General features: G+C 46.7%; 1 protein-coding gene across 2 annotated transcripts in view; it reads left to right on the forward strand.

Moving 5' to 3' along the window:
* Window positions 1-22,348: 22,348 nt before the first annotated feature.
* The window catches only part of ENTPD3 (ectonucleoside triphosphate diphosphohydrolase 3), a 37,612-nt gene continuing 32,635 nt past the window's right edge, over window positions 22,349-27,325 (forward strand). The window contains exons 1-2 of one of the 2 annotated variants that reach the window (XM_030328921.1): window positions 22,349-22,406; window positions 23,353-23,404. In XM_030328921.1, coding sequence (XP_030184781.1) covers window positions 23,365-23,404 — 40 coding nt within the window. In that variant the 5' untranslated portion in view covers window positions 22,349-22,406; window positions 23,353-23,364. Of the gene's footprint in view, window positions 22,407-22,822; window positions 22,868-23,352; window positions 23,405-27,325 lie in introns of those variants that run through there. The other variant, XM_030328920.2, reaches the window with a different exon arrangement.

Genomic DNA, 27,325 nt, shown 5'->3' on the forward strand with positions numbered 1-27,325 from the left:
TGCTCCCTTATGAGCCTTGGTCAAGCCCGTATCACACCTTTTGGGAGAAATGTGATCACTATTAGCCAGTTTCCATTGACTTTCTCAGTGTTCTCAGGCAGTTTTCCTTCCTAAAATAGACATCACAATTTACTCCGATTTTTTAAAACTGTTTTTTTCTCCAAACCCAAACAAAAACAGTAAAGCAGGTAAGGGCATGCTTTCTGGGAAAAACAAAACAAAACAAAAGCAAAAACAAAACAAAGCAAAACAACAGCAACAAAAACCAAAAAACAGTGAAACCAAATCAGAAGAATTTAAGGAGCATGGGTCAGGGCACAGGGCAGGAAGATGAGAGGTGAAACTCACAGGAAGGTGACATTTACCAGACAGGGTCTTGGACCTGATGCTCAGATATCCCAGCCCAAGCGGCGCCGAAAGGAAACGGTGCAAAGCATCATTTTGGTGTAAAAGGGCACCGGCCACTGTATGTTGAGTAATTCTGTGGGAGAAATAACTATACCAAGAGAGAAACTTTAAATATTAACAGTCAAGAAAGAGATAGGAATATTCAGTTCCTCCCCAAATCTGGACATTTTTCAGACGAGCACTATGAATGTTGCTCAAGTTACCATTTTTAACAAGAAACCATTGAAATACAGCACATCTTTGGAGGGAGGTTTTCTTTCCCTCACACAACCTTTTGCAAGACTTCTGTGTGGGCAGCAGGCACGTCTGTTTCAATCGCCTGCCAGACACCCCACCGCCAAGCAGGAACTGAGAGTCTGGGAGCTGCGGGCTGCACAACCTGGGATGTCCCAGCATCAGGAAGGGGAAATCGTTCAGTTGAGCAGCCACAGGGGCAGGATGGGCCAGAGAGGCCGGCCCTACGGGGCACAGCCTAAGTGCACTGTCACGGCACGGGACCTCCCCTGTTCCCTGGGGCAGCTCAAACCGTATCTGGTTGCAGCAACCATCCCCCTCATTGCACAGAGTGCCGGGTGTGGGGAAGTAGAAACCTAAGGGGAGGCAGGCAGTCCCCACCCGGCACTAGTGCGTCCCACCCCCTGCCCTCAGCCACTGCTCGTGCAGGTGAAGCAGGTGTGACAGTTTTCCCATGAGTATGGACAGTCCTCTTCATGCGGCGACACGTCCACGCCTGCCCCCGGCGCCCACGCTGGTCCACCTGCTGAATCCTGCTCAGGGCATAGGTGTGCAGGATGAAGGGATGTTTGCAGGAGGGTGCCGCCTCTCTATGTGGCTCCAGTGAGTCTGAACGGGCCAGACACGTCACCGGGGGCTTCCTGGAACAGGCAGTGTCTTTTCAGGGGCTGTACTACTCATGCAACGTGTCCTCGAGTCTTTCCCTTGTGGCACTTGGCATCCCTGTGGACAGGAGAAGGTCACTTCTTGCCTGCAAAGTCCAGGGCTGGGTGCCCCACATCACGACCGCCAAGACCAGAAGGAGTACCAACCGCGTTGTCGTTGATCGGGCCATGTCTACCCTGAATCCTGCAACACGCGGCCTAGGACGGTCAAGTCCTCCAAAGATTGCAGCAGGTCCAGGGGCTCTGGACACAAACCTTATGTTTAATCCTTTATCTTTTCAGAGAAATTCATTTAAAAGATGGACAACCTAGAGGTGCCTGGGTGACCCAGTGGGTTAAGCATTTGACTCTTGATTTCGGCTCAGGTCAGGATCTCACGGTTCATGAGATCGAACCTCACATCAAGTTCCATGTGTTGACAGCGTGGAGCCTGCTTGGGATTCTCTCTCTTTCTCTCTCTCTCTCTGCCCCGCCCCCATGCTCTCACACTCTCTTTCTCCTTCCCTCAAATAATAATTTTTTTAAAAGGTAAACAACCTAATAGAAAAAATAAATAAAGAGTACGTACTCCCAGTTCACCAAAACGAACAAACAACACCAAATGGCCAATAAAATATGAAAAGTTACTAAAAGATATTGTCCATGTTTGAATATGATTATGTCATTTTGTCTTTCTTATAAGAACGGAGGGTGGAAATTTTCTCCAGATCTCATATTTTCACTGGTTTTTCTAAAGCCGATAAATGCCTTTCCCTTGGTCCATCTTAGTTTTTCCTCGTATCAGAAGAGCAAGATGGTCTCACAATTTCAAAATGAGAACTAACTCGAAGAAAGACAGAGCCAAAATATATTCACTTCGTTAGTCACACTGTTTATCCTCTTTGATTCCTATTATCCATGGTCTGATTTATTTTGGTATTAAGTTCATGCTAATATCTGAAGCTGTCTGTATAATTACCAGTGTCATCTTACTGTGACAATTTAATGCTTGAGATTTCTATATTTAAAAACAACATACTTATCTCACTGTTAAAACTAAAATTTTTTTCAAGAAGTATAGGCTGGTAGGCTACACATCACATTTTCTGACTTTTGCTCTGGAGTAATTTTTAAATTATGTTGTAGAAAGAGATGCGTTCAGGGACACCTGGGTGGCTCAGTCAGTTAAGCATCTGACTTGATGTCGGCTCAGGTCATGATCTCATGGTTCATGGGATCAAGCCCCGAGTTGGGCTCTGCCCTGACAGCATGGATCCTGCTTGGGATTCTCTCTCTCCCTCTCTTATGTCCCTCCCCTGCTCATGTGCTTTCTCTCTCTCTCTCTCTCTCTCTCTCTCTCAAGATAAATAAACATTAAAAAAAATTTTTGTAAAGATGGATTCAGGTCTGTCCTCTTCTTTATAAAGAACAATACAAGTCAGGAATTTAAAAATGGAAGAACACGAGAGAGGCCTTGAGGATGAAATGTGGTTCATCCACCTCTGAAGTTTACCTCCTTTATGTCTGCAGCAGGACTTTAGGGCAGGACCCCAAAGAATCAGAGTTCTTTCTCATCAGCATGTAACATAAACAGCATCTCTGGTTATAGGGCATCTATACCGATCTGAGTTGTTTTGAGACCTTTGTATCCAACGCCATCTGAGCTATCTTAAGACCTTTCTAGGTCCTGAGCATTCTTACTTTTGAAAGCCCCACCTATATTCTTATCAAATCCTTTAAAATGCATCCATGTCATAAATATTTATTGAGGATTGATTGCCCTAGGCATTGTTCTAGAAACTTGGCACACAGTAGCGAACAAAACTAAGATCCCTACCATTGTAGAACCTTTGTTTTACACAATCTAAATACGACTATGGAGGAGTCAGGTTGAATTGAGTTAAGTATAGTTGAATGGTTGGCATGTTCTGTTAGGTAGACGCTTACATTAGTCAGGTTAGGCTAGACTCTACAGAGGTAACAAGCAATCCCCTAAATCTCAGTGGCTTAACAGAACTCAAGTTTATTTTTGGCTCACTGCATGTCCAGTGTAGGTCGGAGTTGCTCTGCTCCCCTGGGAACCCCGACTTCAGAAGGCATCATTGTCTTGTAGCTGCACCAATGGAAACATACGACCTCTCCAGCCTCTATAGCCGGGAAGGAGTAAGTTGGAGAGTCTTAAGTGGCTCTTACGTGTTTCCTACCAGAAGGGACAGAGGCCACTTCCAGTCATAGCCAATGGCCGGAACCAGCCACAAAGTGCTTACTGCAAAGAAACCGAGAAACGCAGGGGAGCCCAGGGTTATTCACGAGCAGTAAATGTCCCTGCCACAAAGCTTATCTAATATTTATTGATTTTATTTTGCAGTTTTCCTTTTATAATCTAGAGCCCGTCGATGTGATTTGAAGCCTCAGATATTTGCACGAAATGCTCATGTGCTTTCAGAGGCTCTCAGCGCTGTTCTTGCAATAGTTTGTATTTGACTGAGGGCTTGTCGTGTGCCCGGCGCTGGCACTCATAAATGCGCAGCTCATCTACTCTCCACGACAACCCTGTGACACGGGTGCCCGTCCTGTCCCCGTTCTGCAGCTGAGGGGATGGAGGCCCAGAAAGGATGAGTCACCTGCCCAAAGGCACACAACCAGTAAATGGCAACGCCTGAGTGTGTACCGCCTGGTTTCACTGCCTTTAAGAACACGAAGCAAAGACGGCCTGCGGGACGTGCGGTAGTCACCTTGTCGGCCTGTGCCAACGCTCACGGGAACAATAATGAAAGCGGAGCGAAGAGGAAGCGGAAAAGCAAGACCCTTCCTGCCCAATGCCAGCCCAGCAGTGAGCAGCTCTCATTTCCCTTTGGGTGTGTTTTTACCCAGCGCAGCGCTACAAAGAAATGGGAGAGATGGGAGGTGTCCCCGTCCTTCGAAAGCTTGAGACCACAATGCCCACTCCAGTCAACATTCGGGTACAACGGGCACTTACTCAACCAGGTGCAGCCCTGACGGAGTTAATTTTGTTTTCCCATGAACAGCTAATGTGATTGGAGAACGGACGTTGTTAAGCCAACAGATGAAGTTCACGGAGGCGATGATTTCCGTCACTGGGCCGGAAGCAAAGCTACATGCAGGCCCTCCAGCGACATGGTGCCTTCCCCCAAACCCAGCAACTAGAGATCCACAGCACATCCATGACTCAGCTCAGCCGTTCACCGGGCCTGTTGTTTATTTCTGGGTTTGTACTTAACGTGTCGCCGAGAAGGGCAAACAGGACTCAGTGCTAGCCCGCACACGCCCATTACCTGGAGCAGGAAACCACACAGGGCGGCCCGTTACCACGCCATTCCATTTGGGTAAAGTTCCAGAACCGGCAAAACTTATTTATGGTGGCAGATGTCAGAATAGGGATTGCCCCTGGGAGGAGGCACGAGGAGACATTCTGAAGGGATGGAAATGTTTTCTATACCTTGAACTAAGTCGTCTGCACATTGAAAGGTCGGCTAACTAAGCACTTGAGATGCGTGTGTTTACTGTATCGAAAGTGTACCTCACTCCTGTACCTCACTAGAAACCACTGGTCGGGTAATGTATGATTCCACCACGATGGGCTCGCAAACCAGGAGTTACCCTTACCACACTTTAAGCCGGGTGCTCTTGGTCAAATCACTTAATCTCTCTAGACTGTGACTTCCACATCTGTAAAAAGGGGCTATAGTCACTGAGTCTGCTACCTTCCGGTGTTCCCTTAGCCTTGGACACAAAAAACTCTATGCTATATTCATTAATTCCTGTATATGTGTGTGTGTGTGTGTATCTCTATCTGTATTTCAGCGCTATAACCCTCATGGCCCATCAGTAGGGGAACAGAACCATTAGCATCCAACAACCGGTTCACAGTTCCTAAAGGCAGGAAGAACTTAATCCTCAAACAGCCCCAGAGATGAGTGGAGGGGAGAGGGGAGGTACACGCCGGGAACTCCCAAGCTTGGGAGTTGACCTTGTGCAAGTTATGGAGACAAAAAAGCAAGACGTGGGGAGGAACGGGAGCCCTGATGCTCTGGAAGCCTGTGCACCTAGCCACATCCAGGCCACCATGCTCGGCTATGTAGGTTGCACACTGCACAAGGCCCTCCACGTGAAGGGCACGCCCTGCAGTTGTGCTGTGCAGGATCACTGCGGGAGGCCCTGTCCGAGGGCTGAGGTCTCACCAGGTGAATGTCTCACCTTCTCCAGGAGAACCTCTCAGGTCGGGATCTCACCACGGCTGCCTCCACCTTCACCTGGTGACTTCTCAAGTGAGCAAAACCATCACTGCAGTGGACTTCGTTCCATTCCAGTCAGAGTACCCTGTTCCGTTCAACTCCACCCTATACTGTCCCGAGAACACCTAAATCCGGGGAGGCCCCCGCACAGCCACAGGGGTGGAGATGTGAAACCCTGCGACTAGACTTGGGGAGGTGGGGACCCCTGAGGTGAGTCATGTAAGTGACACACACACCCACTGCATCTATAGAAGAAGTAGTAGGAAGAATGATAAAGCCTCTAAATGTGGCTTATTTGGGGCATTGATAAGGCAAAATACCATTAGGTGCCCAGAAACATTCAGGACATAGGACTGGGGTCTTATCATACCAGAAAGCATCAATATGTACATTTTTTTAAACTATAAAGCCTCATAAAAAACAAATCCTTTATATAAACTTTTTGCAAATGTTCCCGTCCTCTGACTACCAGGTGAAGTTAAAAAATGGTGAAACAGGGGCACCTGGGTGGCTCAGTCAGTTAAGCATCAGACTTCGGCTCAGGTCACGATCTCACAGTTCTCGAGTTCGAGCCCCACATCAAGCTGTGTGCTGACAGCTCAGAGCCTGGAGCCTGCTTCAGACAGATTCTGTCTCCCTCTCTCCCCTGCTTGCCCTCTCTCTCTGTCTCTGTCTCTCTCTCAAAAGTAAATAAAATATTAAAAAGAAAAAGAAAAAAAAATTGTGAACCAAAAAAACCCAAAAAACAGAACCATTTTCTCCCAGAATTACAATCCTGGGTTTTACTGTCCATGCCAATGTTACAGAGGGGTGGTGGGGCGGGGCGGGGTGGGGGGGGGGGGGAGGTTGGTGGGCACGTTCAAGGGCTAACAGCCCTCCTGAGGGGACACTTAGATCTTTGGGGAGTGCAAGGTGGGGACCCAAGGCTTTGCTGGGCTAAGAAGAGGGATGCTTTCTTCTTCCATTATAATCTGCTTTCTATCTTATAAAAACGTGTTAATTTTAGAAACAGAGAAAACAGGAGCACCTGGGTGGCTCAGTCAGTAGAGCATCCATCGCTTGACTTTGGTTCTGGTCACAGTCCCAGGGTGGTGACATCGAGCCCTGTGTTGGGCTCTGCACTAGGTGTGCAGCCTGTTTGGGATTCTCTGTCTCCCTCTCTCTCTGCCTCTCCCCTGCTCACCCTCACACTCTCTCTCTCTCTCTCTCTCTCTCTCTCTCAAAAAGAAATAAAATAAAAAACATTTTAAAAAATCAAATAAGAGAGATCATGGGTATGGTACAACACATACTAATTTAAAAAATACAGCAGCAAAAAGTGTTGGCCGGAGAATATGGAAGCAACAAAGTGTTCATTATCGCAACTAGCTTATAGGAGTTCATGACACTATTTTCTTCGTTTCTGTATATGGTTAAAATTTCCATAATAAAAACTACTTAAAAAGAGGAAATGGGGCACAAAGAAACTGGTGAACATAACAATTGAATGAAAAATATAAGCCACGAAATCTCTTGTACAGAAGAATTCTAAATAATTTACGTAGATGCTCCGCCCTCGAGGATGTGGAAATAACTCCCCACCCCTTAAGGCTTCCTTCTCAGAAGTACACAATGGAAAAGAAGAAAAGAAGAGTATGTTTGGATAGAACTAATGAACATGCTCTGGCCAGGTGTTCAAGGTCAACATCATCAGTGACGGTCATGTTGACAGCTGGTACCCCTGATAGGAAGTGATGAGAAGGGCGCTTCACCTCTGTGTTCTTCCTCTCCCAAACCTGTAATTCCTCTCTGACCCTGAGAATGTCATGCAAACCCAAACTGAAGGACAATCTACAAAATTCTTGCCCAGTGCTTCTCCAATTTGTCAAGCTCATCAAAAATAAGGAAAATCTGAGACCCGGTCACAGTCTAGAAGAGCCTAAAAGGAACATGATGACCACATGTAATATGGCATCCTGGATGGGATCCTGGGCCAGAAAAAGGACAGTAGGTAAAAACTGTAAATCTGAATAAATATGGGCTTGAATTCATGATCAGTATCAATGTATTAGTTCCGAGAAATGTACCATAGTATTGTTAATGTTAGGGAAGACTGGGTATGAGGAATACAGAAACTCTGTGATATTTTGGCAACTTTTCTGTAAAACTAAAACCATTCTAAAATAAAAAGCTTATTTTAGAAAAATCACTACTTCTGAGGAAGTGAAAAATACAGATGTAAAGGTAATGTCATAGTAATACTGACTCCAGTTCACCTAAATCAATATCAGGCATAGTTAGGGTTGTTGTTGTTTTTTTTTTAACGTTTATTTCTTTATTGAGAGACAGAGAGAGACAGAGCATGAGTGGGGGAGGGGCAGAGAGAGAGGGAGACACAGAATCCGAAGCAGGCTCCGCGCTCCAGGCTCCAAACCATGAGATCCTGACCTGAGCCGGAGTCGGATGCTTAACCGACTGAACCACCCAGGTGCCCCGAGGCTCTAGCTCTAAATGTGACTATATTTGGAGATAGGGCCTTTAGGGAAGTAATTAAGGTTAAATGACGTCATAGGGTGGGACCATAATCCAATGGGACTGATGTCCTTATAAGAAGAGACCAGATGGGGTGCCTGGAGGCTCAGTGTCTGATTCTTTATTTCGGGTCAGGTCATGATCTCTCACAGTTCGTGAGTTCAAGCCTCTACACGGACCGTGTAGAGTCTGCTTAGGATTCTCTCTCGCCCTCTCTCTCTCTGCCATTCCCCTGCTCTTGCTCTCTCTCTCTCAAAATAAATAAACTAAAAAGAAAGATTTTGTTTTTAAAGAACAAACCAGATAGATCCCCCCCACACCCCCCGTCTCTTTCTCTCTCTCTGTCTGTCTGCCTAGGCACAGAGGAAAGGCCATGTGAGGACATAGTGAGGAGGTGACTGTGTAGAAGCCAGGGAGAGAGATTTCACCGGAAACCAAGCCTGACAGCCCCTGGATCTGGGACTTCTGGCCTCCGGAATTGTGAGAAAATAAATACCTGGTGTTTAAGCCACCCAGTCTGTGGTATTTTGTTATGGTGATCCGAGCTGACCCAATAATGGCAACAAAAGTGGCAAGCGGAAGTCAGAAGTTGGGAACAGAGTGATTGCCATCTACGGATTGTGCATTGTTTGGGGCTAAGATAATAAAGTTACCGATTACCTTCATCAAGCATGCATTTTACACCTTTGTTATAACAAGTGCACATGTTAGAGTCACTGAAAGGAAAAAAACCCACCTGTTTTGCTCTACTCTTAACCTCTGACACCAGATGTGGGGCAGCTTTCCCCCCGCACTAACTTTCCAACTCTCCAGACACTAACTGGGTGTCTTAGAATCCAAATGTGACATTAACTACCTGGGGTGAGTGCAGTCCCCACAGGCGAAGGGCTTCGTGCTACAAGACTGTCCCCCTGTTTCCGCGGCCAGTCGCAGGTGTCTGGCTGTCGCTTACACTTGTGACTACTTGGCTACAAATTGGGGGTTCCCACAAGCCCCTACTCAAGTTCAATAGTTTGCTACAACTGCTCCTAGAACTCAGGGAAACACGTTTATCGATTCATTATAAAGGAGAGAATGAAGGGAGAAAGGATACAGAGGGAGAGATACATAGGGCAAGACCCAGAAGTGTTCTACGTGTAGTGAACTTGGGATAAGCCACCCTCCTGGCACATGGCCAGGTTCGCCCAGAAGCTGTCTGAAGCCCATAGGTTAGGGATTTTTATAGAAGTTTCATCACATAAGCATGATTGATTTTTAACTCAGTCTCCAGCACCTCTCCCCTCCTAGGAGGATGGGGGTTGTGGCTGAAAGCTTCAAGCTTCTAACAATGCTTGGTCTTTCTGGTGAGCAGGCTTCATCCAGGAGCCCACTGAGAATTGTCTCATTAGAACAAACTATGCTTCTATTGCCTAAGAAATTCCAAGGCATTTGGGAGCTCTGGGTCACAAACCAGGGTTAGAAACCAAATATGTGTATCTTGCTATGTCATAGCAACTAACAAAAGAATAAAAATAGGATGTATGCATTCAAAACTGGCGGATGGATGGGGCGCCTGGGTGGCTCTGTCAGATAAGCATCCGACTTGGGCTCAGGTCATGATCTCACGGTTCGTGGGTTCGAGCCCCGTGTCGGCCTCTGTGCTGACAGCTCGGAGCCTGGAGCCTGCTTTGGATTCTGTGTCTCCCTCTTTCTCTGCCCCTCCCCTGCTCATGCCCTGTCTCTCTCTCTCTCAAAAGTAAATAAACATTAAAAAAAATCAAAACTGGTGGATGGAAAATAAGGGAATAAAGAAAGCTCAATAAATTCTAGTGGAAGGCAGGAAGGAAAGGACAGAGGAGAGAGCATTAAAGCACAGTGCATAAAGGTCGCTAAATAAGATAGTAGAAAAATGAATGAAAATATATTAGTAATCACCAATTCACCTTAAAAATGGAGTGGTTTTTTTTTTCAGTATATTCATTTATTGTGTGAGAGAGAGAGAGAGAGAGAGAGCGAGCCTGAGCAGGAGAGGAACAGAGAGAGAGGAAGAGAGAGAATCCCAAGCAGGCTCTGTGCTGTCAGTGTAGAGCCTGACGTGGGAGTCGAACTCACAAACTGTGAGATCATGACCTGAGCCAAAATCAAGAGTCAGACGCTTAACCGACTGAGCCACCCAGGTGCCCCACCAAAATGGAAAGGTTTTAAGAGGCACATGAAATCTAGGGACACAACAAGTCAAAGGATGGAAAAAAATCTACGAGGTGAATCAGGCTGGGTTCCAGTAGAATCCAAATCAGATGGTTCAAAAGACTTTAGGGACAACCCCCAGAGGGACAGCCCACAGAGGGAGGTAGAGGAAGATTCAGGAAATAAAACAGGGATGAGAAGCAGAGAGAAATTGTTGGTACTCTCAGGCAACAAGTGACATGGGGAAGACAGTTTTGCTAGACTTCAGAGGATGTCAGAGTCCTGGAGGAGGGGTCTCCATGCCCTACAGTCGTGGAAGGATGTCGTTTCTGCCATATAATGCAGTTTGGAGTGAGGAAGAAGAGGGAAGGAATACCTGACCTCTCTTCTCCATTCTTACCTCTCCTGCCTCCCATTGGCAGCCTAACCACAAGCAGCTAGCAAGAGAGTCTGGGGTGGGTGGGGGGACAGTTTGTGCGCCAGGGAGAGAAGAGAAGGGGGGCAAAAGGTATGACAGTTTTCACGCTCAGTACAAAGGGCTATGGGGCACCTGCGTGGCTCAGTCGGTTAAGCGTCCAACTCTTGATCTCAGCTCAGGTCTTGATTTCAAGGTCATGAGTTCCAGCCCCATATTGGGCTCCACACTGGGCATGAAGCCTACTTAAAAAGGACGGGGGTGGGGGGAGGCTTTAAAGACAAAAGGCTCTATTAGGCATGAAAGGGGTTTCGCATAATGGTAGAACAAATAATTCATCTAGAAGATGTAACAGTCCTGTAGCTATATGAATCCAACAACATAAGCTTTTCAGTATATAAAGAAAATACCACAGGGGTTATAAGGAGATAATAACAAATATACTATCATAGTGGGAGGTTTTGACATATCTCTCCCAGAATGTGACGGAGGCAGCAGACAAGAATTTTCTAAGTCTACAGAAAATTTAAACAACACAATAAGCTTCTTTTAAAAAATAGAGAGAGTATTCTACTCCCAATAATTTAAAACATACAGTGTTCCTGGGGTGCCTGGGTGGCTCAGTCGGTTAAGCATCTGGCTCTCGGTTTCAGATCCTGTCATGATCTCACGGTTCATGAGTTCGAGCCCCACTGACAGTGCAGAGCCTGCTTGGGATTCTCTCTCTCCCTCTCTCTTTGACCCTCTGCCCCCCTCTCAAAACAAATAAATAAACTTAAAAAAAAAACATAAAATAAAATATACAGTGTTCCTGAAAACCATACCAATTTCTTTCAGCTGGTGGATGGATAAAGGAATTGCAGTACATCCACACAGGGGAATATTGTTCAACAATAAAAAGAAATGAAATTCTGTTACTTGTAACAATGTGGCTGAATTTCAAACACATTATGCTGAATAAAAGAAGCCAGACTCAAGAGGTCACATACCTACGTGTCCATTAATATGACTACAAGAGGCAAAATTAAAGGAACAGAAAACAGGTTAGAGATGGCCAGGAGCTGGGGGGGCGGGGGGGCAGTGGAGGATGACAACCATTCTAGTCCCATCATGGTAGGCAGTTACTCGACTCTATGCATCCACGAAAACTTACTGAACTGACCACCAAAACCAGGAATGTTACTTCCTACAAACAAACTCTTGAATTGAATTTTAAAAACATAGTCTATTGAAGTTCAATAAAATATATACTTGACCAAGTGCCTGGTCACAGAAGGAATCTTAAGAACCAGGAAAGATCCATATTACACACACAGATCTTCTAATTACAGTCCAATAAAACTCTAAATCAGTTATAAAAATTTAGCTCCCAGACGTTATCCTTTTGGAAACTAAGAAGATGCATGTTAAAAAAAAAAAAAATCAGTGGGGAAAAGAATAGCATGATAGAACCCATAAAATATTTCAAACAGAATAATAACAGAAGCATTAAATGTGAAAACGTGTAGAACACAGCCCAAGTGGCCTTTGGAGTAAAGAGCATAATCAGAGAAGACAGGAATTTTTTTTGTTTGTGTATTTATTTTGAGAGAAAGAGAGAAAGGGAGGGAGAGAGAGAGTGCTTGTGCTTAAGTGTGGGAGAGGCGGGGGTGGGGGGAGAGAGAAAGAGAGAGAGAGAGAGAGAGAGAGAGAGAGAGAGAGAGAGAGAATCCCAAGCAGGCTCCCTGCTCTCACTGTGGAGTCAGACCCAGAGCTTGATCTCCATGAGATCATGACATGAGCCGAAATCAAGGGTCAGATGCTTAACCTACTGAGCCACCCAGGAGCCCCAGAAAACAATGTTTTTAATAATAAAGTAACCCTTTGGCTCAAGGAGTTACAAAATGGACAATGACAATTTAAAAAGTGGAAAGAAGGAAGTAATAAAAATAACAAAACTAGCTGTGATGGCAAGTAAGGCACACTGCAGAGAGGACAATAACAAAATGACAATGGAATTGCGGCTGCCAGCCAGCCAAGAAAGCTGTTGAAAGAATGCAGAATCCAATCAGGCAGAAAAAAAGATACACTGAAGCCAGTCATATGGAAAAGGAAATCAGGCACATTCCAGCTAGGAGTGCAGAAGTTTAGTCCCTGAAATCAAGTGATGGAGAAAGATTGCAATTCAAATTGGTTCCCCAGGAGAAACACTGGTTTCTTTCTTTCCTTTTTTTTTTTAAATTTTTAAAAATGTTTATTTATTTTTGAGAGAGAGAGAGAGAGAGAGACAGGGAGACAGAGTATAGCAGGGGAGGGGCCGAGAGAGGGAGACACAGAATCCGAAGCAGCTTCCAGGATCTGAGCTGTCAGCACAGGGCCCGACGCGGGGCTCGAGCTCACGGACCACGAGATCATGACTTGAGTCGAAGTCAGATGCTTAACTGACTGAGCCACCCAGGCACCCCAAACTTGTTTCTAGATCTCAGTCCACCTGAAAGGTTTTGGCCAGGTCCGCCCATGCCCACCTGGTCCTGGGCACAGACAGGGCCCCATCCTAAGAAAGGGCTGAGTATGTGCCGATCTGTGGCGCAGGCAGAATTGGCCTAGAACAGTTCTCAGGACCCCAAACGGCTTTTATTTTCGTGGATTTTAGCTACCAATATTCACTGTATTCAAATTTAAAAAATTTTTATTCACTTAAAAATAACAATAATAAATTCAATACATCATTCACAGACAATGCGAAATGATAACAAGGCAAATATCCATTAACTGTGGAAAATCATGAGTGAACTGTGCTTTATTTGTTTAATAAAATAGTATACAGCTTACTTGCAACTAAATCTATAGATGACGGGTAAGTCTCTGGGGAAAAAAAAAACTCTTGAATGGGAAAGGCAGGTTGGCAGAAGAGAAGAGCCATATACAATACCATTTACATAATTTTTCAAGTTAGAAAAGAAATTAATTGGTAGAAGCAAATCTCTGAATGCCGGGCTGAATTTGGACTTACTTTAGCAGGCAGTGAGAGCTCACTGTTGAATGAATGAATCATCAAAAGATTTTGAGCAGGAAACCCACACTTCTGCTATAAGATCAGTCTGGCAGTTTCTTAACCTGAGGTCCACAGACAGAAGTCAGGGGGCTTGTGTCCTTGCCTGGTGGGGAGGGGGGGGGGATTTATCTTTGTTTTCAGGAAATGGGACGTTTCCTTCCATTAAGTGTAGTCAACAAAACACAGTGCTATTGGCAGGAACTGTGCTTTGGCACTAACAGAAACCGCAGATATTTTCCTATCACATTATAGTTGCGGTAGATTTCTTTAAATACCCTTCTACTCATCACCCTTGGAAATTAGAGTAGGCTTTAGATCTGCTGCTGGATCTCATTACTTAGTAAATTGATTTAAAAAACACACAGAGGGGCACCTGGGTGGCTCAGTAGGTTAAGCATCTGACTTTGGCTCAGGTCATGATCTCCTGGTTTGTGGGTTCGAGCCCCAGAGCAGGTTCTGTGCTGACAGCTCAGAGCCTGGAGCCTGCTTTGGATTCTGTGTCTCCCTCTCTGCCCCCTGCCTGATCACGCTCTCTCTCTCTGTCTCAGAAATAAACATTTAAAAAAAAATTTAAAACACACATATATATTACATCTCAAATTTGATTTTTAAAACATTTCAAAAATGCATTTTAATATGAAGGTTTCCTTTGTAATTCTGTGTTTCATTTTATACGTTTAAAAAAATGATTCTGAGAATGTTCATAAGGTTCACTGGACTGGCAAAGGGGTCCAAGGCCCCAAGGAAAAAGAAAAGTGAAAAATAAGACGGCTAAGAGTGGGAAGAGGAGGGAAGATGTCTGAAGGCTGTAGCAGTCTGATCCAATGATAGCGGGGCTGGAATGAGGGTGTGAAGGACAGAGGGGAAGCTCAGCCCTACAACCCCATCTGACTCATTTCCTGCCCAGCCCCAGCCCCTAGCACAGTGCCTGGAATACAGAGGCCACCAAGTCTAACTTGTTAAATGAATGGAAAATGGAACTGGCGTGGGAAGCAGCAGTGAAGTGGGATATACTGGGCTGGTCCAGTAAGTGGGCTTATGAGGTTAGAAAGAAGGAAGGATCCCGGTCCCCGGGGGGCTCAGTCGGTTAATGGTCTGACTTTGACTCAGGTCATGATCTCGCCATTCGTGAGTTTGAGCCCCGCGTCGGGCTCTGTGCTGACAGCTCAGAGCCTGGAGCCTGCTTTGGGTTCTGTGTGTGTGTCTCTCTCTCTGCCCCTCCCTCACTTGTACTCTCTCTCTCTCTCTAAAATAAATAAATATTAAAAAAAGAAAAAAAGAAAGAAAGAAGGAAGGGAGGATCAAGGGGGATAGAAGCTGTTGCATCAAACCCGGCTGCATTCCAGTGGGGTCTGGCCCGGGGGGCAGGTCTAGAAGGATGGAAACGTGCAGGGAGCCCCTACTAAAGGGCAAGAATGGCCCAGAAGTGCGCAATGGTCTCACTTTTTAATTTCACTGATCTTGTTCCAGATTTGCCTTTTCTCCTTTCTAGATGGGACTCTTGAGCCATTGCCACAAAGCACATCCGTCAGTCTTCCTGAACGTCTCCACAGAAGCAGGTTGGGACAAAGCTTTTCCCGGCCCAGAACTTCTGTTGCAAAGAATGGCTTGCCTATGTGACACCGCCCAGGCAAGACGTGGATCTGGGGCCAGGATCGACATGCAAGAAAAGGCAATTGGATTTTAGAAGAGTTAATTTTATAGGTCAACCTGACTGTATCATCCCATGCTCAGATATCTGGTTTAACAGAGAAAGGCAAACTCGCTGTGCGTGTTTTGGAGCTAGGACTTGGTTTTCTCCGGTCTCCAGACTTGGACTCAAATTGAAACTCACAGCATCGGCTTTCCTGGTTCTCAGGCCTTTGATTCAGGCTAGAAATACACCATTGGCTCTCCTGGGTTTTCAGCTTGTCCAGTGCGGATCCTGGCACTTCTCAACCTCCATAACCACACAATCGATTGATTGATCTATCGATCTCTCTATCCCCTATTGATTCTGTTGCTGATTCCACCGCAGTAGAAATGATCTTTGTCCATGGCCCTTCACCTACGAAAGTGTTACAGATGTGACCAACGTCGTAAATTCAGAGAATACATGCTCCTCGTGCTTTATTAAATTTGCTAAATCAACAAAAGAACATCAGGGAAAACGAGGTAATGAATTTCAGTAGAACTTAAGTTTGGCTCAAATGATAGAGGTGAGGACTGCTTTGGAGGGGGGCAGGAATTTGGGTTGTCGGGGGCACATGGACACACACACCTGCTTCACATCCTCCTCGTGCATTCTTCATGATCTCTGGCAACGTGACTTCCACCCCGAGACTCTACTCTTACATCTTTACCCTTGGTCGCCTCTAGTCTCCAAACTCCAGCCCTTCCCAGTGTGCTAATGATGTATATCCCTAGCCTTGAGCTTTCAAAAACAATGGAACCATAGATAGTATGATGCCACCCAGTGCCTTCATTTCACAGATCATAACATTGAAGAGCTTAGAAACCTAGAGATGTGTCCAGGGACGTGTATCTGCCGGTAATTTAGCAGAGTTGAGACTAGAAGCCAGATTTCCCCAATAGTACTCTAGCACTCTCTAGGATAACCTGGTTTTTCCCTCTGGTCTATATCCTTGTTAGCTATCTGCTGTCTTCAATTAGATATGCTCTGTTCACCTCAGATACTACAAATCCTCAACATACAGCAGTCACCCATAAAAACGTTGAGTCTTTTTTAAATTAAAAAAAGATTTTTTTAGTATGAAATTAATTGTCACATTGGTTTCCATACAACACCCAGTGCTCATCCCAACAGGTGCCCTCCTCAATACCCCTCACCCACCCTCCCCTCCCTCCCACCCCCCATCCACCCTCAGTTTGTTCTCAGTTTTTAAGAGTCTCTTATGTTTTGGCTCCCTCCCTCTCTAACCTTTTTTTATACCAAGTGGCAATGAGAAAGAATGAAATTTGGCCTTTTGTAGCAACGCGGATGGACCTGGAGGGTATTATGTTAAGTGAAATAAGTCAGGCAGAGAAAGACAGATACCGTATGTTTTCACTCTTATGTGGATCCTGAGAAACTTAACACAAGACCACGGGGGAGGGGAAGGAAAAAACATTGAGTCTTAAATAGAAAGCTAGGGGCAAGTGTTTGTCCCGTCGGAGAGTCACAGGGTTAATATCCTTAATTTGTAAAAGAGCGTCCTGTTCATTCAACACGTTTATTCAGTGCTCAGCAGGTGCAGTGTGTTAGACATTAAGAACACAATGGTGAGTAAGAATAGCACGGTTTCTCCGTGCGTGGAGTTCACTGTCTAGTGGGCAGAAACAAATGAATCTGAAATCACCATTGGGAAAGGCAGTCACGTGCAGCTTCTAGGCTCCTGCATCGGAGGGCGGCCCTGGGCCTGGAACATTCCCTTACAAAGTGATAAAGAGCCCTATGACCTGTGCTGGGTATAGCTCTGGGCTCTGGAATATCTTTTCCCACCCCACGTTAGAACAGACGTAGTTCTTTGTTCTATTTAAGCGTAGTCAAAGGCCCTCGGGCCTGACTTCAGCTTTCTGGATTTCAGACCCCAAGGCGGAGGGCATGGGATCCTCGGCCTGCAGTGCAAAGGGGGTGCGTGCGGACCATCTCCCCGTGTGGGCTGTGAGGTCAAGACCCGCTGGCCGTGCGTAGGAGACAAACACGGCTATTGAAGCCGATCTTGCTGTCTCTTCTCTACGTGAGTGAAGTGTCCTTCCGCCCAGGGCCCGCGTGAGTCATGTCTTTCCTGGCAACCTCGACACCTGCAAACTAGGCAGTGGTTTGACATCCTGGGACTCCTGTCCCTGCTGTTAGGCCACAGGTGCCACTCACCCGACAATTATCACAATGAAACACTAACTGGAGGAAAGGAATGCTTGCCGAGGACACATGTCATGGAGGGCCTGACCCATGCTGGATGTGTGACCCAGACTGGGGAGTGTCGGGGGCTATGAATGAAGTTCTGAGCTGAGAATGAAAGCATACACAAGCACGAATTAAGGAAGGGTGGAAGAAGGGGCAGACACCACAGGCCAAGGAAATTACGTGCAAAGGCCCTGTGGCATATTTGAAAAACTGAAAGAAGGCTGCTATGCCCTCCGGGTATAAAGTGGGAAGAAGGATGTGGCTCAAAGAGATTGGAGAGGGAAGCAGGCACCAGTCAGTGCAAGGCCTTCTAGGTCACATTAAGGATTGAAACCTGCATCGACTGAGGAATGGACAGCACAGGAGCGATTGTTAAGGAGGCGCCGACACGGCGAGATTTGTGTTTTGACGAGATGAAGCCGGTGGTAGTGAGAAAAATAGAAGGGGAGAAAGTAGACACCGAGAACTAGGTGGGACCGTTGCCAACATCCAGGAGAAAGAGAATGCTAGCTCAGGCCAGAGGTTCTCAACCAGGGACATGTTGGCCCCTCGGAAGACACCTGGCAATCTCTAGAAACGTTTTCGATAGTCACACCGTGCGTGAGGGTGTCACTGGCATTTAGCAGCTAAGGGTCAGGGATGCTACTAAATAAACACCCTATAGTACACACGATTGTTCCCGCAACAAAGAACTACCTGGCCGGAAATATAAATCGTGCCGAGACTGAGAACCCCTGGCTCTGACTGTGGTGGCGGTGGAGACGGGGCGCACACTGTGGACAGAATTAGGAGGGGAAAGTCAGCTATGCTCGGTGACTGGTTGATGATGAGGGAAGAGGGAACGATTAGCAAAGGGAACCCTCCGCTTTCTGGCTTGCTCACTCGAATGAGTGAGGCTACCATCCACTGAGACAAGACACGCAGGAGAAGTTGACGGTTTGCTGGGGGAGGATGAGGCGCTCGGCTGGAGCCCGACAAAACTGAGACGCCCCTGAGACATCCAGAAGAAATCAGACAGGCCATTCTCTGGGTCCACGGCTCAAGAGGAAAAGCCTGAGCAGGACACGTGCGTTGAAGAGGCTTCGGTGTGCCTTGGTGGGGCGACTGAGCGACTGACTTGATTTCACCTCAGGTCACGATCTCAAGGTTTGTGAGTTCGAGCCCAGCGCTGGGCTCTGTGCTGAGAGTGAGGAGCCTGCTCGGGATTCTCTCTCTCCCTCTCTCTCTGCCCCTCCACTACTCTCCCGCACGCGCTCTCTCTCTCAAGATAAATAAGCTTTAAAAAAAGAGGCTTCTGTGAATAAAACGGGAGCCACAGGCATGGATGAGATTACCGAGAAAGGGGGTACAGGGTTTGGAAGAAAGAGGGCCCGGGGCAGAGTCTTGAGAAACTCTTGGGAGGGGAGCACAAACCAGCAAAAAGCATCTAGAGAGCATCTGGGGAGGCGGGAAGAAAACTAGGGCATGTCACCTCCCAGAAACTTCAAGAAGTGTTTCCCCCACACCTTCTCCAACACAGAGCACCTAAGAGGTTTTTTTAAAGCTTTGCTAAACTGATGAGTCAAGAAAAATCTTGTTTAAAGATGTCAAGGGTTTTTTTGTTTTTTGTTTTTGTTTTTTCTTTTTAGAGAGAGAGAGTGTGTGTGTGTAAGCGGGGGAGAGGGAGAAAGGCAGAGAGAGAGAGAGAGGGAGAGAGAGAATCCCAAGCGGTCTCCACGCTCGGTGCAGAGCCCCACATGGGGCTCAATCCCATGACCCTGGGATCTTGACCTCAGTTGAAATCAAGAGTCAGACGTTCAAATGACTGACCCACCCAGATGCCCCAAAGATGTCAAAATTTTAATTGGCAATTTTGGGGTAAGTAATGAGATTAAGCATCTTTGCCACGTTTACTGGCCACTTATACTTCTTTTGTGAATTGGCCAGTGTACGTCATTTGTCCATTTTCCTTTTCTAGATACTCCTATTTTTCTAGATGGGTATGACCTCATTATATATTTTGATTTTTCACGCTTTGCTGTCACATTCTTCTATATTGCTACACAATTTTTTTTTTTTAACTGAGCTCACAACCGTGAGATCATGACTTGAGCCAAAATCAAGAGCCAGATGGTTAACCGCCTGAGCCACCCCGGTGCCCCCTCTTTTCTCTTTTAAGATGTCTTTTTCGGGGCGCCTGGGTGGCGCAGTCGGTTAAGCGTCCGACTTCAGCCAGGTCACGATCTCGCGGTCCGCGAGTTCGAGCCCCGCGTCGGGCTCTGGGCTGATGGCTCAGAGCCCGGAGCCTGTTTCCGATTCTGTGTCTCCCTCTCTCTCTGCCCCTCCCCCGTTCATGCTCTGTCTCTCTCTGTCCCAAAAATAAATAAACGTTGAAAAAAAAATTAAAAAAAAAAGATGTCTTTTTCCATGCAGTTGTTTCACGTTTTTTTTGGGGGGGGGTTGTTTTTTGGTTTTTGTTTTTTGCAAGATTGTTGACTTTGTCTTCCTGCTTTGGTTTCATGCTGGAGGACGCTGTTCCTTTCCAAGGATCACAAAAATGTTCTCTTATATTTTCTTAGGATAGTAAATCCTTTTTTACATTTAAACCTTTAATCTGACTAAAATCTAGTTTTGTCTGTGATGAGTAATTGGGATTTTTTTTTCTCAATTCAGTTGAGAAATGGCATCTTTCAATCCCCTCTTTATGTTAAACTCAATCCCGTAGGCCATTAACCTGATATCAGCCTATCTCTTTTGTTCTTTAGAACTCTTGATATATTCTTGTACCCAAACCACCTGTTTTATTTATTTATTTTTTTTTAATTTTTTTTTCAACGTTTATTTATTTTTGGGATAGAGAGAGACAGAGCATGAACGGGGGAGGGGCAGAGAGAGAGGGAGACACAGAATCGGAAACAGGCTCCGGGCTCTGAGCCATCAGCCCAGAGCCCGACACGGGGCTCGAACTCCCGGACCGCGAGATCGTGACCTGAGCTGAAGTCGGACGCTTAACCGACTGCGCCACCCAGGCGCCCCCCCAAACCACCTGTTTTAATTACTGTAGCTTTATGTTATGGTTTGATATCTGGTAGTGCATATCTGTATTACTTTATAATCAGGAAAACCCATAACGGTTTACATATGTATGAATGTGTATGTACCTGTGGAGGGTTGATGGGGAAGTGTGTGTGTGTGTGTGTGTGTGTGTGTGTGTGTGTATGTTCTTACACATGGAAGGTTGGTGGAGAAGTGCCTCTGAATGACTAGGAGTAGTTTGGGACCTGAAAAGGAATTTGAGACAGTGCCAGGAGCAGAGTTTCCAAGGACGTTTGGAAAATAAAGGAGACCATTGGGCCCTCACATTTCCACCACATGAGGCTGGTGCTCACATTTCCAAAGCCTCTAAATTGAGGGAAGCAAAGAGGAAAGCTGGCAACATGGACGGGTCTCTGTTATCTTTAGAACGAGCGCCAACTGCATTTCAAAGCCCCTTAGGCCCAGGAACCTTCTCTCAGCTCCCGGGGAATCACTGAGGATCTTAAGGTCAGGCATTCACTCCATAGCCCAAAGTCACTGACCTCAGGTGTCAGTGCAGCGTCAGCAGCTGTTTGTGGGTTTACGGCCCCCGGGTGCAGAGATCAGCTCTCAGTCGTGTGTCTTGTCTCTCATTGGCACAAAGCTTTCAAAGAAAGTGAGTCTTGTAATTCAACAAGCATTCACTGATTGTCTGACATCCTCCTCGCAGACCCTCTACAAATCTCCCAGAAGGGCCCATTTCAAACAACTCAGAGTGACTGATGCTCCCCCCCCCCCCCCACACACAAATACACATGCCTAGCTTGGAGCCCTTGTCTCTGGGCTCAGAGGTCTCAAATAAGGGCATTCTTCTCTAAAGGGCCCCATAATAGTGGGTTTGGCCCCATCTGCACAGGACAGGAAACTAGTGGCACACAGGGTCTAGCTCTCCAGGAGAACAGGCAGACACAGCCCAGACCTTAGCTCTTCCTTCCAGATAGTCTGGAGCCACTAGGAGGGGTGGTCAAACAGAAGCCCACTTGACCCTTTCGCTGGATCGTAACAAGAGTCCTTGAGGTCGCTGAGTAGAGCCAAAAGTCTGCCTGCTGATGCATTAAAAACAGACTCCTGGGACATTTGAATCGCTGCATGTTTGTCCTGTTTGGCCTCTTCCAGGAAGAGCTTGCCCTGAATCATAACCTAATGATACCCATATAAAATGAGGTAGAAAAAAATAAATAGATAAGAAAGGAAGAAATGAACTGCGGTGGGGTAGAGCATTGCTGAGTAACCAGTGAGGGGGTCCTTGGGCAGGGTCACCCTAGTTCTTCTAAAATACATGCCAGGAAACGTCTCTGTATTACTTTCCTCTCCTGGCCCAAGTGACTCAGGGACCAGGGTGCCTGCTGGCCTCACGCTCAACACTACGGGTGTTTACCGGCTTCCGCTGCACGGAGAGATGGGGCACAGGGCTCACCTGTGCGCACCCGCGAGGAGCTTTCCGCGGCCCCACTCCCCCTCCACTTGGGCTTGGGGTGAGGGTGGAGGAAACCGAAAGGGAGGTCCAAGCGTTCTTGGCCTTGACGTTGATGGAAGAGGGAGTCGGGCAGTCGACACCCTCCTCACCTTCTCCAGGTAGCGCTGGAGGGGCGGGGACGGAGGGCACTGGAAGAAGTGTAGGGAAGGTGCTGGGCCTTGACCCCGCCGAGGGGGCGGCGCCGGGCCGCGGCGGCCCCGCCCCCGCCCCGCGCAGCCCCGCCTCCCCCGCCTCCCCCGCCGCCGCAGAGCCTCCCGCGAGCTGGCGGCCGGCGGCCACTGCGGCAGCGCAGCTCGCCCTCCGCCGAGCGTCCGCGCGCAGGTGAGGACCGGGGACCCCGCGCCCCCGCCGCCGAGGGAGGCGCTGGAAGCTTCGTGGCGCTGGGCGCTGGGAGGGAAGGAGGCGAAATCGGATTCCGCAGAGGCAGGGAGGGAGGGACCGAAGGACGCGCGCCCCAACCTTCGGGCGGCGGGGAGGGGTCCGTGCCAAGCGGGGAGAGGTGGCCGCGTCTTCCCCGAGCGCATCTGTGGGCCCGGAGATGCGCCGGCGCGCAGAGAGCCTGGCTGCGCGGAGACGCAGTCCCAGAGCGGGGCCTCCCAGATCCTGGGGCGCTGGATCCGGGGGCCCTGGATCCCCTTGCAGCTGGTTCCAGCCGGCAGCTAAAAATAAACCTCCCGGGGCTTCCAGGGGCGACTCCAAGTTCACGGGTCGCCGACCCCCCCAGCAACCCGCCCTGCTGCTGTGAGTTGGAGAGCCCTGCCTCAGCCCTGTGAATGTTACCAGTAGGTGGAAGATTCGTTCTGCCCAGGGCGGTGTGCACAGGTGGAAAAATCTGCGGGAAGTGATTGACTTCTTCTCTGAAGATTTTCAGTTTAAAATTTGGGCAGACCCGTTCTTTTCCTCGCGTCCGCGGAGGGGACGCTAGAATTTCAGCCGAGCTTTGGGTCTGGGGCCGAAGATCTTAGGTGCATGTGTCCCCCGGAAGGTTTTGATTTGGAAGAAGTGAAGTGGGTTGGAAAGCGGGTTTTGCTTTGTGATGGGCTTTTCTGCTGGGACCAGTGAGATTCCTTTGCTAAAGGTAATCATAGCCTTTTTATCTGAAAAACAGGATTAAGAGGCAGCTGCGTGGCTTCCACATCACCCCCCTCCCGCCCCCCGGACAGATGTTCTTTAGTGGCGCCCCCAAATTGGGTTTGACACTGCACGTTTGGGGAACTGAAGTCAGGGTCCACGGACACACTGTCATTCTGTGTTCTCTCACCTACAGTTGGGAGGAAAGATGTTCACTCTGCTGACCCGCCAACCCTGTGAGCAAGCAGGTTAGTATCTCCCAACAGGCAGCGAGTGTGATATTGACAAGGCACAATCCCCGCTTCAGCCCCCAGTGTTTTAACGCCTGTCTGTCCCCTGCCAGTGACTTTAAGGTCTTTGGTTCGAGCCTCAGTTGCTCGCCAGGCTTTCACCACCAAGCATGCCTCAGGTAGAAGTAAGGCTTTCCATCAAAGTTACACAAAACGAGGACTAACGTAACGTGCATGTTTTGCTTAAATGGTGTTTCCGGGTTGCATAATCCACTAATTTGGCCCTTTGTGGTTTCCCTTACCAACCTGTGTGTGAAGGTTTGCCTCAGAGTATTGTTGATGTTGTGATGAGTTGCCAGGTCCTCAGATCAGTCCTCTACTTCCACCCAAGTGTTGCTGCTGGCACAGCACCTACGGCACCCGGCGCTCCCCACCCCACCCCAGGTCAGCGTTGTTACCCCTGACACCGGAGGCACATGTGCAGAACTCTCACACACCCGCTTCCAAGCTTGCCCTGCCTGCCTGCCTCTGGAGTATGTTTTGCGGTTGTTCGTGTAGAAGCCCAGAAGGGTCTGGCCTCTCTACTCTCAGGTAGACACCTTGTAATTACGGGGTTTGTTCACTCCTAATGACAGCACAGCTCTGGGCTGTATCCCCTAAATGAATGAGACCTGGTCTGGTCCATTTTGCTTTGTGATACGCTTTTCTGCTGGGGCAAAGGTCTGCTTAAGGGTAATCATAGCTTTTTACCTGAAAACTGCTGAGGCGAAGGACTGGGGAGTCCAGTGTGGTCAGCCACTGCTCACGTATCACCCCCCTCCCTGCCCTGGACAGATAATCCTTAGTTGTGTCCCGAGACTGGGCATTCTTGTCTTCCAAAAGGGTATGATTTTAGGATAGTAGAAGCAGTTTATACAAGTCTTTTTCTGTAGAAGGAAATTGTACCTAAAGAGCTAATTTACTTTGATTTCCAGGTTTTCCCCCAAAATGCTTTGAACTTTTAACACCTATACTGTAATACCACACATCAAGCTAACTTGTTACACTGTTTAATTTAGCAAATTAAAGTTCTCCCGTGTCTTGTTAGGGGGGCGGAAAGTGCCTTAAACCTGTAAAACTGACACTGACATGTGACATATTCTTTAAATGTTGATCAGACTCTTACATCTGCGGATAAACTGGTTTCTGGCTAGTTTACGTACTTTTATCTGGAATCAGAGAAAACTGATCTGGGACCCATTTAGAGGCTCTGAAGGTCAACCTCACGGTGGCTGGCCTCCCTCCAGTTGCTGTCACATACAATTCTGCAGTGAGTAACTTTAGGTATAAGTCGTTTTGCACACACGGGGCTAGTTCCGTGGCATACATTCCCAGAAGTGGGATTGCAAGTCAGACAGCACACACCTTTGGAACTTTGATAAACATTGACAAACCACTCTCCATTGATGGTGTGCGGGTTTACACTCCCAGTGACAAGGTAGGAGAATTAGGGTGTTGGGTGGCCATCTTTAGTAAAAGGAAGTGTCTGTACCTCAGGGAAATCAGAATGGGCGAGAAGAGTTGGCTGTTCTGAGCTACAGAGACGCACTACGTGACTGGCCTTGCCAGCTACTCAATACTGTGATATAATCGGATATTGAGACCGAACCTAATTCTATATAGTTTTATACACGTGATCCAGAAAAATGTCTCCTAGAAACAACGGAGAAGCAAAGCCTAGGTTATATGATCTAAAAGTAAATGTTCTAGAATAGGAACACACGTGGCTATAGAACACTTGAAATGTAGCTAGTGAGACAGAGGAACTGAGTTTTTAATTTTATTTTAATTCGTCTACATTTATTTTTTTTAATGGTTATTTATTTTTGAGAGACAGAGAGAGACAGAGCACGGACAGGGGAGGGGCAGAGAGAGAGGGAGACACAGAATCCGAAGCAGCCTCCAGCTGTCAGCACAGATCTCCACACGAGGCTCGAACCCAGGAACCGTGAGATCATGACGTGAACCAAAGTTGGATGCTTAACCGACTGAGCCACCCAGGTGCCCCGATTAATTCATCTACGTTTAAATGCCCAGTTGGTGATGTTTACAGCAGCACTTTCAACAATAGCCAGATTACAGAAAGAGCCCAAATGTCTATCAACACATGGACGGATAAAGAAGATGTGGTTTATATATACAATGGAATACTGCTTGGCAATGAGAAAGAATGAAATCTGGCCATTTGCAACAACATGGATGCAACTGGAGGGTGTTATGCTAAGTGAAATAAGTCAGTCAGAGAACAACAGATACCATATATTTTCACTCGTGGGGAACTTGAGAAACTTAACAGAAGACCACGGGGGATGGGAAGGGGTAAAAATAGTTACAAACAGAGAGGGAGGGAGGCAAACCACAAGAGACTCTTAAATACAGAGAACAAACTGAGGGTTGATGGGGGGTCAGGGAGAGGGGACAATGGGGGATGGGCATTGAGGAGGGCACTTGTTGGGATGAGCACTGGGTGTTGTATGTAGCGATGAATCACGGGACTCTACCCCCAAAACCAAGAGCACACTGTATACACTGTATGTTAGCTAACTTGACAATGTTAAAAAAAAATTAAAATGAAATAAATAAATAAATAGAATGCCCAATTGATAAGAGACATATTGGGATTATCTGAATCCAGTGATCCTTCTGTGATGCTAGTGTTTATCATATTTCAGCCAATTGCGTATCACCATTTACATTTATGTCATAGTAGTTTTACCAAGACTATTATTTAGTGAATGTTTTTTTTAATTTTATTTTTTTTAATTTACATCCAAATTAGTTAGCATATAGTGCAACAATGATTTCAGGAGTGGATTCCTTAATGTCCCTGACCCATTTAGCCCATCCCCCCTCCCACAACCCCTCCAGTAACCCCCTGTTTGTTCTCCATATTTAAGAGTCTCTTATGTTTTGTCCCCCTCCCTGTTTTTATATTATTTTTGCTTCCCTTCCCTTATGTTCATCTATGTTGTCTCTTAAAGTCCTCATATATGTGAAGTCATATGATATTTGTCTTTCTCTGACTAATTTCGCTTAGCATAATACCCTCTAGTTCCATCCGCGTAGTTGCAAATGGCAAGATTTCATTCTGATCGCTGAGTAATACTCCATTGTATATATATGCCACATCTTCTTTATCCTTTCATCCATCGATGGACATTTGGGCTCTTTCCATCCTTTGGCTATTGTTGATAGTGCTGCTATCAACATGGGGGTGCATGTGTCCCTTCGAAACAGCACAGCTGTATCCCATGGATAAATGCCTAATAGTGCAATTGCTGGGTCGTAGGGTTGTTCTTTTTTTAATTTTTTGAGGAACCTCCATACTGGTTTCCAGAGTGGCTGCACCAGCTTGCATCCCCAAGTCAATATTTTAACTGAATGCCTTTTTATGTTTAAAAAAATTAAGTATAATTTATATACAGTGAAATGGATAGATCTTAAGTTGTGCCCCTAAATTGGGTACCCTTGTCTTCCAAAAGGGGATGTTTTTAGGATGGGACAATTTCTTTTTTTAATTTTTGTCATGTTTATTTATTTATTTTGAGAGAAAGAAAGAACACGAGCAGGGGAGAGGGGGGGGGGGAGAGAGAGAGAGAGAGAGAGAGAGAGAGAGAGAGAGAGAGAGAGAGAGAGAGAGAGAATCCCAAGCAGACTCCACATTGTCAGCACAGAGCCTGACGCAGGATTCAAACCCATGAACCGTGAGATCATGACCTGAGCCAAAATCAAGAATCAAACCGATTGAGCCTCCCAGGCACCCCAGGATGGGGCAATTTATTGAAAAAAAATTTTTTTAAGGGAAATTATACCTAAGGAGTGGTTTACTTTATTTGTTTGTTTGTTTATTTATTTATTTATTTATTTATTTATTTATTTATTTATTTATTTTCTGCCCTG

The sequence above is a fragment of the Lynx canadensis genome, chromosome C2, assembly GCF_007474595.2.
Source record: "Lynx canadensis isolate LIC74 chromosome C2, mLynCan4.pri.v2, whole genome shotgun sequence".
In the NCBI taxonomy this organism is placed as follows: domain Eukaryota; kingdom Metazoa; phylum Chordata; class Mammalia; order Carnivora; family Felidae; genus Lynx; species Lynx canadensis.